This window comes from Bombina bombina, chromosome 9 (assembly GCF_027579735.1).
Source record: "Bombina bombina isolate aBomBom1 chromosome 9, aBomBom1.pri, whole genome shotgun sequence".
Taxonomy (NCBI): domain Eukaryota; kingdom Metazoa; phylum Chordata; class Amphibia; order Anura; family Bombinatoridae; genus Bombina; species Bombina bombina.
The window spans coordinates 72,074,893-72,090,445 of record NC_069507.1 but is presented as its reverse complement, the minus strand read 5'-3'; the positions used below and the strand labels follow the sequence as shown (position 1 = coordinate 72,090,445).

Here is a 15,553-nt window from a genome sequence, read left to right as displayed (position 1 = left end):
GAGACTGACTTTAGAAGTAGGCTAATTTCTATCCATCCTCAGTGCATTCTTTCCATGGGTCTACACACCCTGTCAGTGAGCAGTGACGGGGAGCGCACAAGTAACGCTTTCTTTAGCATCTCAAGTGGATTACACAGGCCGCTGTGCGCTCCCCGTCACTGCTCACTGACAGGGTGTGTTGACCCATGGAAAGATTGCACTGAGGACGGCAGCAGCAGGGCTTGTGCAAATGATGGAAAATAGCTCACAACTGTTTGTGCCCAGCTGCTTAGGGAAAGAGTCATATGAGTCAGTATCCTAGCAGTTCCTATAGGCTATATGTGACGCCGGCGGTAGATGAAGAGAAGCCAACTGGTCCACCGCATATAGGAACCACTAGGATACTGAGCGGTTATTTTTAGCTCTTGCTTGAAAAGGCCCCTTTACTAAAATCGGTGCATTGCACATGCGCAAAAAGCGGGAACACGGAGGCTCGAAAAGTTTCTGACAGAAGAGGAAGGAAGGAAGATGGGTATGATGAAATAGAGGAGGGGGCTGGCGGGCATTTTTAAAACTGCCCAGGGACATGTAGTAAGTAATTTTACTTGAAAACTATTCATTTAGCAAAATTGGGCTACATTTTGAACTATTTCTCCTAGTAAACTTTATCTGTAGGAGTAAGAAAATTGTTTGGGTTGACTTCCCCTTTAAGGCCCAGTTGCACTTTCTTAAAATGAAAATAAACATGCAAACAAATGTTTTTAACATATTTCAATAGTGTTCTTTTATATGCCTGATAGACATTTTGAGAGTATGTACAGTGTTTGTGCATTGAAAAACTATTAAATATAAACTTACAATTATATGAAATGTTAATTGAACATGTAATTGATATAACTGGTTACATAAAAAAATCAAACACGCTAGGCAATTACAATAAATATAAAATTTATTAGCTGCCATATTTTACTTTTGCTTTGGCCACACATTTTGTATTTTGGTTAAAGTGTATGAAAATCAATGTAAAAAATCGTCAGTGCAAAAACCTGTAACGTGCCAGTTTCTTATAATTATTTTTGTGTGTTTTTAGATTTTCCTATTATATTTACAAACAGCAGCTTTTCTTCTGGATCAAAATGTCTTTGCGAAAAAAAAAATTACACGGTGCCATACATTGTTTGTGAGGAATTCAAACTGAGTTTGCATTCAGCTTGCAAAAAGCATCACTACTATAAATGTCATATTATTATAATTATTATTATTATTAATAATAATAATAATAATAATAAATAAATACATTAAATGCTACTTGGTTATCAAGGAATATTATTTCCATTCTTTTGCAGATGCTGTTTTTGCATTTCAACTGCGAAACCCTGTGCACAATGGGCATGCTTTGCTAATGCAGGACACCCGTCGCCACCTGCTGGACAGGGGGTATAAGTGTCCGGTGCTTTTACTTCACCCGTTGGGTGGTTGGACTAAAGATGATGACGTACCTTTGGACTGGCGAATGAAGCAACATGCAGCTGTGTTAGAGGAAGGAGTCTTAGATCCTAAATCTACAATTGTTGCAATCTTTCCATCCCCAATGCTGTATGCAGGACCGACTGAGGTACTATAGTAGGTTTATTGCTCACTATGCATATTATGCAGCAAAAGAAATATGTATCGTATGGCTGAGCACTAAGTACAATGAAAACTTAGGGCAATCTTACTACACACTGGTGCAACATTCTCACTTTTTATTTTTATAAACTTTATTTATAAAAGCTTTCCAAGAGCAAACAAACACAAAGGTTGTCTAGAGCAAGGTTCTTCAAACCAAGGGTCGGGACCCATTACTGGGTCGCGACGTGTGTATGTGTGTGTTGTAGGAGAGAGTGTGTGTATGTGTGTGGTGCATGAGAGTGTGTGTGTGTGTGTGTGTAGTGTATGTGTGTTGTAGGAGAGTGTGTGTGTGTGTAGTGTATGAGTGTGTATGTGTGTTGTAGGAGAGTGTGTGTGTAGTGTATGAGTGTGTATGTGTGTTGTAGGAGAGTGTGTGTGTAGTGTATGAGTGTGTATGTGTGTTGTAGGAGAGTGTGTGTGTAGTGTATGAGTGTGTATGTGTGTTGTAGGAGAGTGTGTGTGTAGTGTATGAGTGTGTATGTGTGTTGTAGGAGAGTGTGTGTGTAGTGTATGAGTGTGTATGTGTGTTGTAGGAGAGTGTGTGTGTGTGTAGTGTATGTGTGTGTATGTGTGTTGTAGGAGAGTGTGTGTGTAGTGTATGAGTGTGTATGTGTGTTGTAGGAGAGTGTGTGTGTGTGTAGTGTATGAGTGTGTATGTGTGTTGTAGGAGAGTGTGTGTGTGTAGTGTATGAGTGTGTATGTGTGTTGTAGGAGAGTGTGTGTAGTGTGTTTGTGTAATATGAGAGTGTGTGGTGTATGAGAGAGTGTGTGTGTGTAGTGTATGAGTGTGTATGTGTGTTGTAGGAGAGTGTGTGTAGTGTGTTTGTGTAATATGAGAGTGTGTGGTGTATGAGAGAGTGTGTGTGTGTAGTGTATGAGTGTGTATGTGTGTTGTAGGAGAGTGTGTGTGTGTGTGTGTTATTACCTTTTACAACACTTTCAAGTTTGACTACAATCAGGAATAAAAGTACACACACATTTTAGTCACTTTGCCAAAAATTGCAGCTATCTTGTTTGTGTATTATTTCAGAAATGTTCAGACCAAGCATAAAAATAGGGTCGCAAAGCTATATGGTGTCATTGCACTGTTTCTTTGGAAAAAAAGTTTGGAGAACCCTGGTCTAGAGGTTTTGAGTGATATTACATAGAGAAACATCATTTTCATGTTATTGGCATAGTTAGTGACCTATATCTCAAAGTATGTCCATCAAAAAGGAAAGGAAATCAGTCCATTTGCTCTTCCCCAGCTGTTTTCCTAAATTTCTAAAACAACTTAACACAAACGCAGTAAAATATAAAATAATAATAACCTCCTTTTAAAAAAAGCAATGAGATTCATACTCTTATATGGGTGTCATAAGTTGAGTGTGCTGTTTGGCGTCAGTCCTATTTTCTCCCCTAATATTAGCATTCAACATTCTGACTTTTCTATAACACCAGGCAATTACACAGTTACTATAATAAATACCACCACAACATTTGCTAGGGTCTGTGTAGTAAGTATTCATGTTGAGATTTATTATGATTTGTTTGGATATTTTTTATTTTGCTTACTTTCTTATGGGGAATGCAAACCTAACATTCTTAAAGGGACATGAAACCCAATTTTTTTTCTTTCATGATTTAAAAAGAGCATGCCATTTTAAACAACTTTCTAATTTACTTCTATTATCTAATTTGTTTTATTCTCTTAATATTCTTTGCTGAAAAGCATATCTAGGTAGGCTCAGTAGCTGCTGATTGGCTGCTGCACATAGAAGCTTCATGTGATTGGCTCACCCATGTGCATTGCTTTTTCTTCAACTAAGGATATCTAAAAAAACAAAGCAAAATAAATAAAAGAAGCAAATTGGATTGTTGTTTAAATTTGTATTATCTATCTGAATCATGAAAGAAAAAAATTGGGTTTAGTGTCCCTTTAAGTGTAAGTTTTAAACATCAGTTATTAGTAGGAGCAAAAGGCACCAGATGTTTGAAGTGACATGAAACCAATTTTTTTATTTCATTTTTCAGAGAGAGCATGCAATTTTAAGCAACTTCTAATTTACTTCTGTTATCTAATTTGTTTTGTTCTCTTGGTATTCTTTAATAAAAAAAACATACCTCGGTAGGCTCAGGAGTTACTTTTTAGTTGCACATATATGCCCTATGTTATTGGTTCACCCTCACCCATGTGCATTGCTGTTTCTTCAACCAAGGATACAAAGAGAACCAAGCAAATTAGATAGATAATAGAAGCCATTTGGAAAATTGCAAATCTGAATCATGAAATATATTTTTTAAGGTTTTATGTCCCTTTAAATTAAAACTCCAGGATAGCAAACTACCTACCCCGCTAATTGTTGCTTTCTAGCTGATTAGGGGCACCTCTAATGTCTCTGTTGATGGACAGGTCTCCAGAAGACTGACAATAAAATGTAGATTTGCTTGGCATTGTGTAACTGTTTTATATAGGCTGCTTAAAGGGACAGTACACTAAAATTGTTTTTCCATTAATGTATTTTAAATGACTTGTTATACCAACTGCAGAGTATAAAATATTGGAGAAATTCCATTTTCATGCTTATTTGTGTATATGAAGTAGCTGATTTTGTGCTTTGAAACCACAGCCTATTACAATGGGTTGAACTTAAAGGTGATATCAGATCTCATTATGTTCTAAGTTTGTGTAAACAGTCTTGCTTCCTTATCTTTTATTTGGCTGGAACACCAAAGCTCAATACATAGAGAGAACAATGGAAAATGATCATTACTTAACTATCCTGCATCCCACTGAGAGTGTAATTCTGCTGACTGTTCATACTTAGGCTATTCAATAGCCCAGTGGTTTTTAACCTTTTTTACATTAAAAAATCCTGTGGCACACCACCATCCCAAAATTTTAAAAAAATCACACATTGTAGCCTAATACAGCATATATATACATACACACAAACACACACATACTGTATGTATTGTGCTGTTATGCCATGCCTCCTACAAACTACCCCTGCACTGAGAGTAAAAAACAAGCAAAGTTTAAACAATATGTCACACTGTTGTCAGTCTGCCGCGGCACACCTGAGGATCTCTCACGGCACACTAGTGTGCCACGGCACACTGGTTGAGAAACACTGCAATAGCCTATACTCCAGTATTAATTTGTTCAGTGTAGGTGGCAATACCACAGGCTAAATCAGCTATTACAAATGCTGAAATAAGAGTAAGGGAGCTACTTGTAACCAATTTAATACACTCTAGCAGGTTAAAAGGATCATTGGGAATAATTTAAAGGGGAGAATTTTTTTGGGTGAACTGTCCCTTTAATGCTTATACTGACAAGAGCAGTTATAAATAGGGAACAGTGAATGCCCATGTGTTAGTGCAGCTACATGTGTGAATAAAATATAAAACTATCTTGTGTCCTATTAAAGGGACATTAATTAACTCAGAAAAAAGTTGCTCATTTACATGGATGACTTTTAAAGAGACATTAAATACTTTGAGATGGTAACATAAAATGATAAATCGCATATATAAAAAGATGTTTGCAATAAACGTTCATTATTTATTTTGTCCCCATTTTCCTGTAATTCCATTCTGAAATTGTGAGCTTTTCAGTTCCTGTTAGAAATGGAAGTACAGAACACTGTTATATTCCACACAGCCATTGGCTGCTCACTCTAGTGACCTATTTATAACTGACCCTAATTGGCTGCAGCACAGAAGGTAACCTAAGTTACAACATGGCAGCTTCCATTGTTTTATAGACACTAAAACTTTACACTTATTTTGTAAATAGTTAAACAGCTAATGAAAATACATAAATACATGCTATTCTCAGACTTATCTTTTCTGTGAATGCATCATTCTATCTAGCATTTATTTAGTGTTTACTGTTCCTTTACATGTCCTGTCATTGCATGTTTACAGGTTCAGTGGCATTGTAGAGCTCGTATGATTGCTGGATCTAACTTCTACATCGTGGGACGGGACCCGGCTGGCATGCCCCACCCTGAGACCAAACAGGATCTGTATGAGCCCACACATGGAGGGAAGGTCCTTAGCATGGCGCCGGGACTGACATCTGTTGAAATAATTCCCTTTAGAGTTGCTGCCTATAACAAAGCACACAGCGCTATGGAGTTCTATGACAAGGAAAGGTAAAGTATAAATATAGTTTTTTTTTGCTCACACTTTTCTTTGCTCTACCTAAATATATATTTAAAGGGACATAAAACCAACCTTTTATGATTCAGATAGAACAGTCCAGTTTTCTTCTATTATTAAATTTGCTTCATTCTCTTGTTTACTGGAAGCTAGCTGAACACATCGTTAAACCAATGGCAAGCAGCATATATGTGCAGCCCACCAATCAGAAGTTAGCTCCCAGCAACTGAGCCTACCTATGTATTCCTGTCAACAAAGGATACCAAGAAAACTAAGCAAATGAGAAAATAGAAGTAAATTGGAAAGTTGCTTAAAATTGTATGTTCCATCTGAATCACGAGGGAAACATTTTGGGCTTCATGTCCCTTTAAGAATGGCACAAATGTTTTGTGTATCATTGACCAATGTTTTTGAATGGAAAGACATGTTCTTGGTTTTAGAAGACATAAAGGAAAGTGAACAGTTTGCATGTAGAGCTTTATGCCCAGGTTTTGGGTGACATAAACTTTTTTCTTCTGGGTGATTTATTAATAACTACATTAAGATCATCTGCTCTAGACACGTGCACTATCGTGAACCTACTTCAGTATGTTCTCATAGAAAGGAGTCAAGTTTGATTATAGAAGTGAATTGGGTGTTTTTAATTGTATGGTCTATCTTAATCATAAAAGTTCAATTTTGATTTCTTTCAACCATACATTAATTTTTATTTTTTTATAAAAACTATGTTTCACCATTTACTATGCCTGTTTTGTTAAATATAAGCTTTTCCAAAATAGAGTAACATGGCAATAAAATAGTTGGTTATACTAGAATGACCCTACAAATATTAACAGAAACAAACAACCTTCACATTCAGAGTACTTGAAGATTAAAAGTATTTTTTTATTAGATCCATTTTGAAAATATGATTGTGCACAAAGAGAGATCTGCCAGAGTCCTCTTATTTATTTCGCTCCATAATGAGGAACTTAAAAGGACAAGTTACCCATAAGCTAATTCACTTGAAAAGGATGCAACGAAACTGCAAAACACTGACAAGAAATATCACATGATCATCTCTATATAAAAAAAGGAAGATATTTACCTCAAACTTTCCTCAGATCACCTGACTAAGTGCTCTGTGATCAGAGATACTCTTTTAACTGTTATCTGCATGAAAAACATCCAATCGGCTTCAGCTTAATAAGCGCTGAGTTCATGCTTTGCTTTACTGTGATCTCACAGAATTTCACCGAAATTTTGCAAAATGTTATAGAAAACGGTTAAAATATGACGAGGGAAATAACATGACTGTATGTGCACACTCTATTGCATGTCCTGTCCTTGCATCCTAATTCGCTGTTTAAAGTCCCTTTACAATGGGATGTGGTTACTGAGGAAATTTTGACGTAAAATATCTTCCTTCTTTACATTGAGATGTTCATGTGATGTTTTCTAGTCAGCTTTTTACAGATATGCTGCATCACTTTCAAGTGATTCAGCATTCTGGTATTATGCAAATCCTGGCTAGTGTATACGGGTATATGTTTTGGGTATTCGGGTCTTTTTTTTTTTTTGGTATGGAATATGTATTAAAAAAATGGCATGAAAACACATACCTTTACGGTTTTGTTAATTGGTGATGCTTAAAACATTTATTTTTATTTATAGACACGATGAGTTTGACTTTATTTCTGGAACTCGCATGAGAAAGCTGGCACGTGAAGGCGAAAACCCCCCAGACGGCTTCATGGCACCAAAAGCCTGGAAAGTCTTAACAGATTACTACTGTTCTTTAGAGAAAAATGGTTGAAAGTAAATTCAGCAGCAAGTCTGCCTGGAATTCTGAAGTAGTTATTTTATAATTCAATTTATTTTATATACTAATTAGTAAATATCAATTTTATAGTTTTTATAATACATTTTAAATGGCTCTTTTTTTGTACCCAAAATTGTAATGTGGCAACTTTTATCATATTGAGAGTATGTATTGTAATTATCACATAATAAATATTTTTATGAGGGAACAAGTATGATATATTACTCATTTTATATCAGCTTCCCTTGAAAGTAAAGAGATTATTTACAAAAGGTTTTTAAAGACAAAATAATTATCATAAAAAAATCATTGTGTAATGATAGAATTGGAATCTGAATTCAGCTTATTGAACATGCTGCTTTATTTTATAATAAAAAAATAACAAACAATATGATTTCTGCATTTAATGGTTCTGTTTTTCAAATTGGAGCAAATTTGTGATTATCTTTATCTCCTAATCAGAGATACAATCAGTAGGATATGTCTGCTGATGTCATAGAAACATATCTAATATTATACATTTGTGTGACATAACTGAAAGCTGAATTTCCAGATTCCCGATAAAATGTGAATTCACACAATAGTTGTTTTAACGGGTAGTAAACATCTTGAGATTTTTTTATAAAAAAATGTTTAGTAATGTTTAAAGAAACAACTTTGCAATATATTTCCATTATTTATTTTGTCCCTTTTCATGTAATTTAGCTCTGAAAATTGAGCAATCTCTTATTTTTTGATCTTGAGATGCACCCTGCTGACTTATGAAGGCTAACCCTGCTACATATATGTCCCTAATTGTATTTGCCAAATAACAACTGCAAAACAATGCATTTTATACAAACTTTATGATAGTGGCTAGCCTTGTCTGTGGACTAAAGCTCAGATTGTCTTCTTTAAATAAGGCAAATGGAGTGGAGTTTGGCTATATAATTGCAGGGAAAAAAATCTGTTAATTTGTTTTAAAAACATTGACTTAGCAGGCATGTTATTATATAGCAACACAACAAAAATGTCTGGTGATTACAAGGTGTTTACTGTCCCTTTAAATAACTATTTCTGTGCAAGGTAGAGACATTACACAGGTAAAAGGAACAATGTCACTGAAGTTCTGTTGTATTCAGACAGGGCAAATCACTTTTTGTCATTTTTATTAGCACTTGAAATAGTTTTTGCATTATTTAACCCACTGGTTGCCAGAGATTGCATAGCAAGTACTTGCTACTATCTTGGGCAGACCATTTAAATTTCCAGCAAAAAGATTTAAATACTTTGTAAAATCATATAATTATGTAAGAATTGTTAGTATTTCTTGTAAAATGTTTCTTATTTTTAAAGGGACAGAAAATCTATCGTATGTATGAAATAGAACTATTTAAACATGTTAAAATATTTTTTGAATGAAGAAAAAAAAAACTTTATTTTGATTTTGACACTAACAGTAAGCGCATGTCTTTGTGCAACAATGCCTTAAAGGGACAACAGGCCAAAAAGCAAAATGTGTAGCATAGGTTTTCAAAATCCTGCTTTTTTTACTTCCTGGTGGGTGTCGGACATGCTCATTTTTACACAAAAGAAAGACGTGCCCTTTTAAGGATGGATTTTCATTAACTAATTTATTGATGGACAATAACACAAATACAAAGTATAAAAACATTTTTTTTTCTTTTTTCAGTATCGGAACATGTGTTTTACAAAAAAATCACATTTTAAACAGCCCTATTGTAATGTAAAAGGGTCTGATGATCTAAAGCCCTCTGCTCTGGCAAAATTATCCAAGAGGTCTTGTAAGTGCTGCAATGTCCCTCAAATAATTTTAGAAAGGCAAATTTTAACTTGAAAGCTGGATTTGAAAGAAGACACCTACATTACAACAGGGATTGACAAACCTAGACGCCAGGAAGCCAGTGGCATCTTAACATTAGGCCCTGGCTCCCTGGTTTAGAGTTCTCAAGTCTAGAGTTTCCCCCACTTCCCCCTGCGGGCCACCACCAGATGTAAAACTTAGCTTGGTGCGGCTGTATTTTTTCTATGCATTGTAGCTGTGAAATACTAATCCAAATTGTATTGGGTTATTATATAATATATATATGTGTGGTTAGAATATATATAATTTGTCAATCAATAATGATCTAATGCTCAGTAAAGCCCCCAAACATTTGTGTCATTTCAGCGAGTTTTTTTAAAATCAGGCCTAAATTATTTGTTGCCTTTGTAGGGCTGGCAAACGAAAGAAGAACTATTTATAAAGATGAACAAATGGATGATGTACTAAAAATAGATTTCTGCACAATGTGAATTTTTTTAATAGAATAACCCTGAACCTCTACTGATTCCCTCTGCATCAATGTTTCTGTAATGGCATCACCAGATAGGATTTTTTTTAATGTATTGGTGCAATACATTTTACCTTTTTTTAGTAGATGTGGGAAACATGACTGCAAAGTGCAAATACCTGTATATGAGACATAAGGTCCATGTTCTTCAAAATAATTGCATAAGGCTAAATTGTAAGCATACTATTTTTTTAACTTATAACATTTAAGGTCCAAAAGTGTCCATTTAATGTGTCAAAGTAGCACCTGGCATGGGCATATTGACAAGGACATTAATCACAGCTCAGAACTTGTTCACATTGCACAAAACACATTTTCAGTAGTTTTGGAAGCAGTTGGTTAAAGTGACATTTAACACTATATACATATTATAAGCCTAGTATTGAGGTTATTCCATGCTCCATCTAGTCATGGGAGCCGCCATTTTGTAATCTGTCTTTCACTGCATGTCAGTGTTTGCACATCTGCATCATCTGGCCTTCAGATACCTGCAGAGAAACCTAGGTTCCTAAATGGTGGAACCCATAATTAGAGGAGGGTGCTGAAATGTATTTTGTGTGTTTATTGTTCCTTTATCTTCAATGTGCAACTCTTGAAGGGAAAAAAGAAAATGTCAGGCTGTGTGTTTTAGTTTCTTCCTCTATACAAATGTTGTTAATGCTGTTTTTTTTTGTTTTTTTTTAAATATTATAACCGATCTGACTTCTAGCTTTGTATGGTATATGAGTACATTTTAATACAAATCAGTTTAAAATCTATTTATTAAAAAAAAAATATTGAAATTTCGTCCAATTTTTTTAAGTTTCTCATTGTTTTATGTTATCTGGAAAACATGATATGAATATTCTTATATAATATTAAATAAATATTTCTATATTTATGTTTTTTATTTTGAATTATTGAGTTGTGTGGATTAATGTTTGATGTAATTGATACAATTATTTTTCGCTTACACGTACGAGCAATGCATGTTCTATTTGGAACTTTTATTTGGAGCATTTTAGGGACATACATAACATTATTCTAATATTCGGTTGTGCAATATTTACATGGTTCTCTCATGCTGATTCTAATGAAATCTGAGGTCTAATTTTTGAACGCATGTTGGAATTTCATTACAACAGTATTTGTCACTGCATTTTCACACAAAAAACAAACAATGTAATGTAATTAATACTGAGCCTTTTATACATATTTATCAAACACATACAACTCTTTATTGCGCCTGTGTTTCTTTAATTAGATATGTGCATTCAGGGTTTTTTGAATACCTCCAAATGCAGAAGAAGGCGGCTGCTCGTGTCCAGGGTCGGCTCCAAGGGGGGGCTTTGGGGGGCAATGCCCACCCAAATGGAATGATGTGCCCCCTCAAAAATCTGCCTGGTTACCTTAGCCCAGCCCACTGGCACTCTGTACTGTGCACCACACTCTGTGATTGACATATAATAATACACCCTGCACTGGAGATCCCATTCCGTGTCATCTCGGCGCCTGAAGCACAGGGTTCTGCTAGTGGGCGCGAGCAGCAGAAGGGTTAACCTAATACATTATAAGCTGTTCCTCTGGTTACCCCTCATCAACTGCCACTGCATAGAAATAACACACTGTTACACGCGTCTGAGTTCTCTATTTATATATATATATATATGTGGTATGCATGCATATGGGTGTGTGTGTTGTGTGCATGCATATGAGTGTGTGTGTATGTGAGGTATGCATGCATATTTAGGTCTGCTCTTATTTTGACTCTCATACATGCTTTGTAAATGCGTGCCCCCTCGTGAAAAAAAAATGCCCCCCCATTTAATTCGTTCTGGAGCCGACCCTGCTCGTGTCCGACTATTTTTTGAGCCTAATTTATTCTCGTGAAACTGCAACACACTAGGATCTGGATTTGCACAGATCCTCAGAATGCACAACGAATGTGTTAAAATTTGTTTCATTTTTTGAATGTTGCGGAACATTCGCCCATCCCTAGTTGATAGGTACTTTCTGCAAATGCTCATTGGCTGAAAGGCATTTCCTACTACTTCTCATTGGCTGATAGGCACTTCCTATTAAATTGAATTTGCTGATAGGCACTTCCTATTAAATTGAATTTGCTGATACGTACTTCCTTTTAATTCCCATTGGCTGATAGGTACGTCTTGCTAATACTCAGTAGTTGATTGGCACTTCCTATTAATACTCATTGGCTTATAGGAAGTACCTAAGTTAATGAGCATTAGTGCAAAGCTTTTTTTATGTGGATGATAGAAGATTTTTGAGTACATTGTCCCTTTAATATCATTAATACAACGCCAGTCAAGCACAATAATCCCTTAATTTTCCATGCTCTTATCCATATTCAATTACAGAAAAAATATACTGAGGCAAGTTAACGCCAATACCAGCATATTAGATTTTATTACGAATATGTAAAAACAAGGAACAATGCCATAATCTGTATCTTGACAGGTGAAAACCCTGGAACATGCACTGTTCATGCATAGAATGCACTTGATAAAATAACTGATGCCTTAAGGGGACAGTAAACATTTTGAGATTATAATATAAAATCTTTAAATCTTTAACCCCCCCCCCCAAAAAAAAAAAAATCACCTAGTGTTAGGTTATTGCAAGACTGCAGAAAAATCTTGTAAGTCTTGAACAAGACAGGAAATATTTATGATTCCCAAGGTACTCAGCATCGAAGTCTCATTCCCAAAATGTGCTTAGTAATTTGACGTGCACGGGTGAAAATTTTGTTTCGTCCATGCAGGCATTCTGTTAGGATGAATATTGGATTCAGATTTCTTACTGTTATTTCCAATGGGAACAGCTAATATAGACAATTAATATTAACAAAAATCTTACATTATAGGATTTAAAGAATTAAAGGGACAGTCTAGTCAAAATTAAACTTTCATGATTCAGATACAAACAACTTTCCAAATGACTTTTATCATTGAATTTGCTTTGTTCCCTTGGTGGTATTTTTGAAAAGCTAAACCTAGGCAGGCTCAAACTGATTTCTAAACTGTTGAAAACCGCCTCTTAGCTCAGAGCATTTTGAAAGTTTTTCACAGTTAGACAGTACTAGTTCATGTGTGTCATATAGATAGCGTGCTCATGCACGTGGAGTTATTTAGGAGTCTGCATGTATTGGCCAAACTGCATGTCTGTCAAAAGAACTGAGATAAGGGGGCAGTCTGCAGAGGCTTAGATACAAGGTAATCACAGAGGTAAAAAGTATATTAATATAACTGTGCTGGTTAAGCAAAACGGGGGAATGGGTATTAAAGGGATTATCTATCTAATTAAACAATAAAAAATCTGGTGTAGACTGTCCCTTTTAAAGAGAGAGAAAATTACTAAAGCGCCAATAGGACAAAGGCCGGGTCTAAGTCTAAAAATATGTCGTTTCTTAATACAATAAAATGTATAAGATACAATAAAATATACCTAGAGTACAATAAAAGATATAATATGTCTGCTAAGGGGTATACCCGTAGTAAGGGTGGCTGTCTGAGATGATTGACAGTGCTAAAAAGTGTCCTTTCTAGGTAGGTGCAGGAGCTTGGAGCTAGCTGCTGATTGGCGGCTGCACATATATGCCTGTTGCTATTGGCTTACTGATGTGTTCAGCAAGCTGCCAGTAGTGAATTGCTGCTCCTTCAATCAAGAATTCCAAGAGAATCCAAAAGCTGGGTACAGCTTTATTAATAGCAAAAAATAATAAAAAGTCCACAAGTCAAATAACAAGCCAGGAATCAAAACCAGAGCTGGTAGTCAGACAAGCCGAGTCAGGAGCCAAAGCGAGTAGTCAGACGAGCCGGAATCAGGAACAAAGAAAACTTGCGTTGTCTCAGACCTGTTTGTGAGAGCGCCTGTTTATTACCTGGCTGTCTGACGTCCTTCCTGATCCCTGGCTTGTTCCTGACTCTGCTGTTTTCTTTGTTCCTGATTCCGGCTCGTCTGACTACTCGCTTTGGCTCCTGACTCGGCTTGTCTGACTACCAGCTCTGGTTTTGATTCCTGGCTTGTTATTTGACTTGTGAACTTTTTATTATTTTTTGCTATTAATAAAGCTGTACCCAGCTTTTGGATTCTCTTGGAATTCTTGATTGAAGGAGCAGCAATTCACTACTGGCAGCTTGCTGAACACATCAGTAAGCCAATAGCAACAGGCATATATGTGCAGCCGCCAATCAGCAGCTAGCTCCAAGCTCCTGCACCTACCTAGAAATTATCAATATGGCAGAACACTGAACTGACCGATTGGGTCTTCACTTAGGAGTCCTATCTGCACCTCACACTTGGGAGAAATTACACTGGGAAGTAACACTGGGAGAAAAACTACTGCATTTGTTTGGGACATACAAGTAAATTTTTTTCCAATTCTGACATTCCTTACTGTTGTTGAACTGTTCACTGTTTTCAGGATTTTTTCTTTCTTTTTTCATTTTTTCATTATTCCAATCATTTTTTGGAGTTTGCCATCATGTTATAACTTTCTTTTGGAGTACACATGAATCACCTTATTGTTTGATTACACCACACAAATTTATATATTGTTGATTTTAAACTGATTGTCACACTGTTTTTTTATTCACAACGTTCTTTTATCAACATTGTTCTTTTATTAACATTGTTCGCACCATTGTTTGCACCATTTTTTCACATTTATTTGAAGACACCTATTAGCACTGTCAATTTGAGACACTTTTTAGCACTGTCAATCATCTCAGACAGCCACCCTTACTACGGGTATACCCCTTAGCAGACATATTGCCAACACAACATACCAAGTCTTAGACAGTCTAAAGCACTGATCTTGTCAAGGTTTGTAACATTTGTTTTTATTGTTGCCACTTATTGTAAAATCTTGGATCCATGATTATATCTTTTATTGTACTCTAGGTATATTTTATTGTATCTTATACATTTTATTGTATTAATAAACGACATATTTTTAGACTTAGACCCGGCCTTTGTCCTATTGGCGCTTTAGTAATTTTCTCTCTGATTATCCACCTTTCTTGACCGCTAGGGGTCAATTTATTAAAGCAAGGGTCCCACTAGCATTAGGCGCTCAGTGTCAACCCCAAATTACTGTCCCTTTTAAAGAACCTAGTTTCCAGTGTTAAAAGAACATACAACTCCTGTATGACTAAAATACAGCAATCAGTGCCCCAACAGCTGTCCCTAACATCAGTGATTAATAATACTATGTGAAAAAATTAAACGTTAGGCCCCCTGTACATTATTACAAACAAAGGAGCTGATTAGCCAAACAATATAAATCATACCCCCATTACTATGGGGGGGGGTATATTTTCTACTATATAATGACCTCACATATATGATGGCAAGTTTCACTCCGTTTTATTATCCAATAGTAAACATTTTAATTGAAGAAAAAAAAAAAAAAAATTAAACACTAAATATTTGGTTCAATCAACATGGGATAGATCACAATACTATTTAACATTATTGGAATCGCAACCTTGTTACACTTAATTGGTTGAATATTTTTTGCTTCAAAAGTATACATTTTATAGTCAACACTGGATTCACACATTTTATAGGATGTTTTACCTACATGAGAAGAAAAAAGAGAGAGACAAGAGCGCACTCT

The 15,553-nt window shown here is 35.6% G+C and overlaps 1 protein-coding gene across 1 annotated transcript in view; it reads left to right on the top strand.

Moving 5' to 3' along the window:
* Positions 1 to 10,813, top strand: part of PAPSS2 (3'-phosphoadenosine 5'-phosphosulfate synthase 2) — a 99,404-nt gene extending 88,591 nt beyond the window's left edge. The window contains exons 10-12 of the mRNA XM_053692218.1: positions 1,326 to 1,594; positions 5,563 to 5,792; positions 7,453 to 10,813. Of these exons, the coding sequence (XP_053548193.1) occupies positions 1,326 to 1,594; positions 5,563 to 5,792; positions 7,453 to 7,594 (641 nt within the window). The 3' untranslated portion in view covers positions 7,595 to 10,813. The remainder of the gene's footprint in view (positions 1 to 1,325; positions 1,595 to 5,562; positions 5,793 to 7,452) is intronic.
* The last annotated feature ends 4,740 nt before the right edge of the window (positions 10,814 to 15,553 follow it).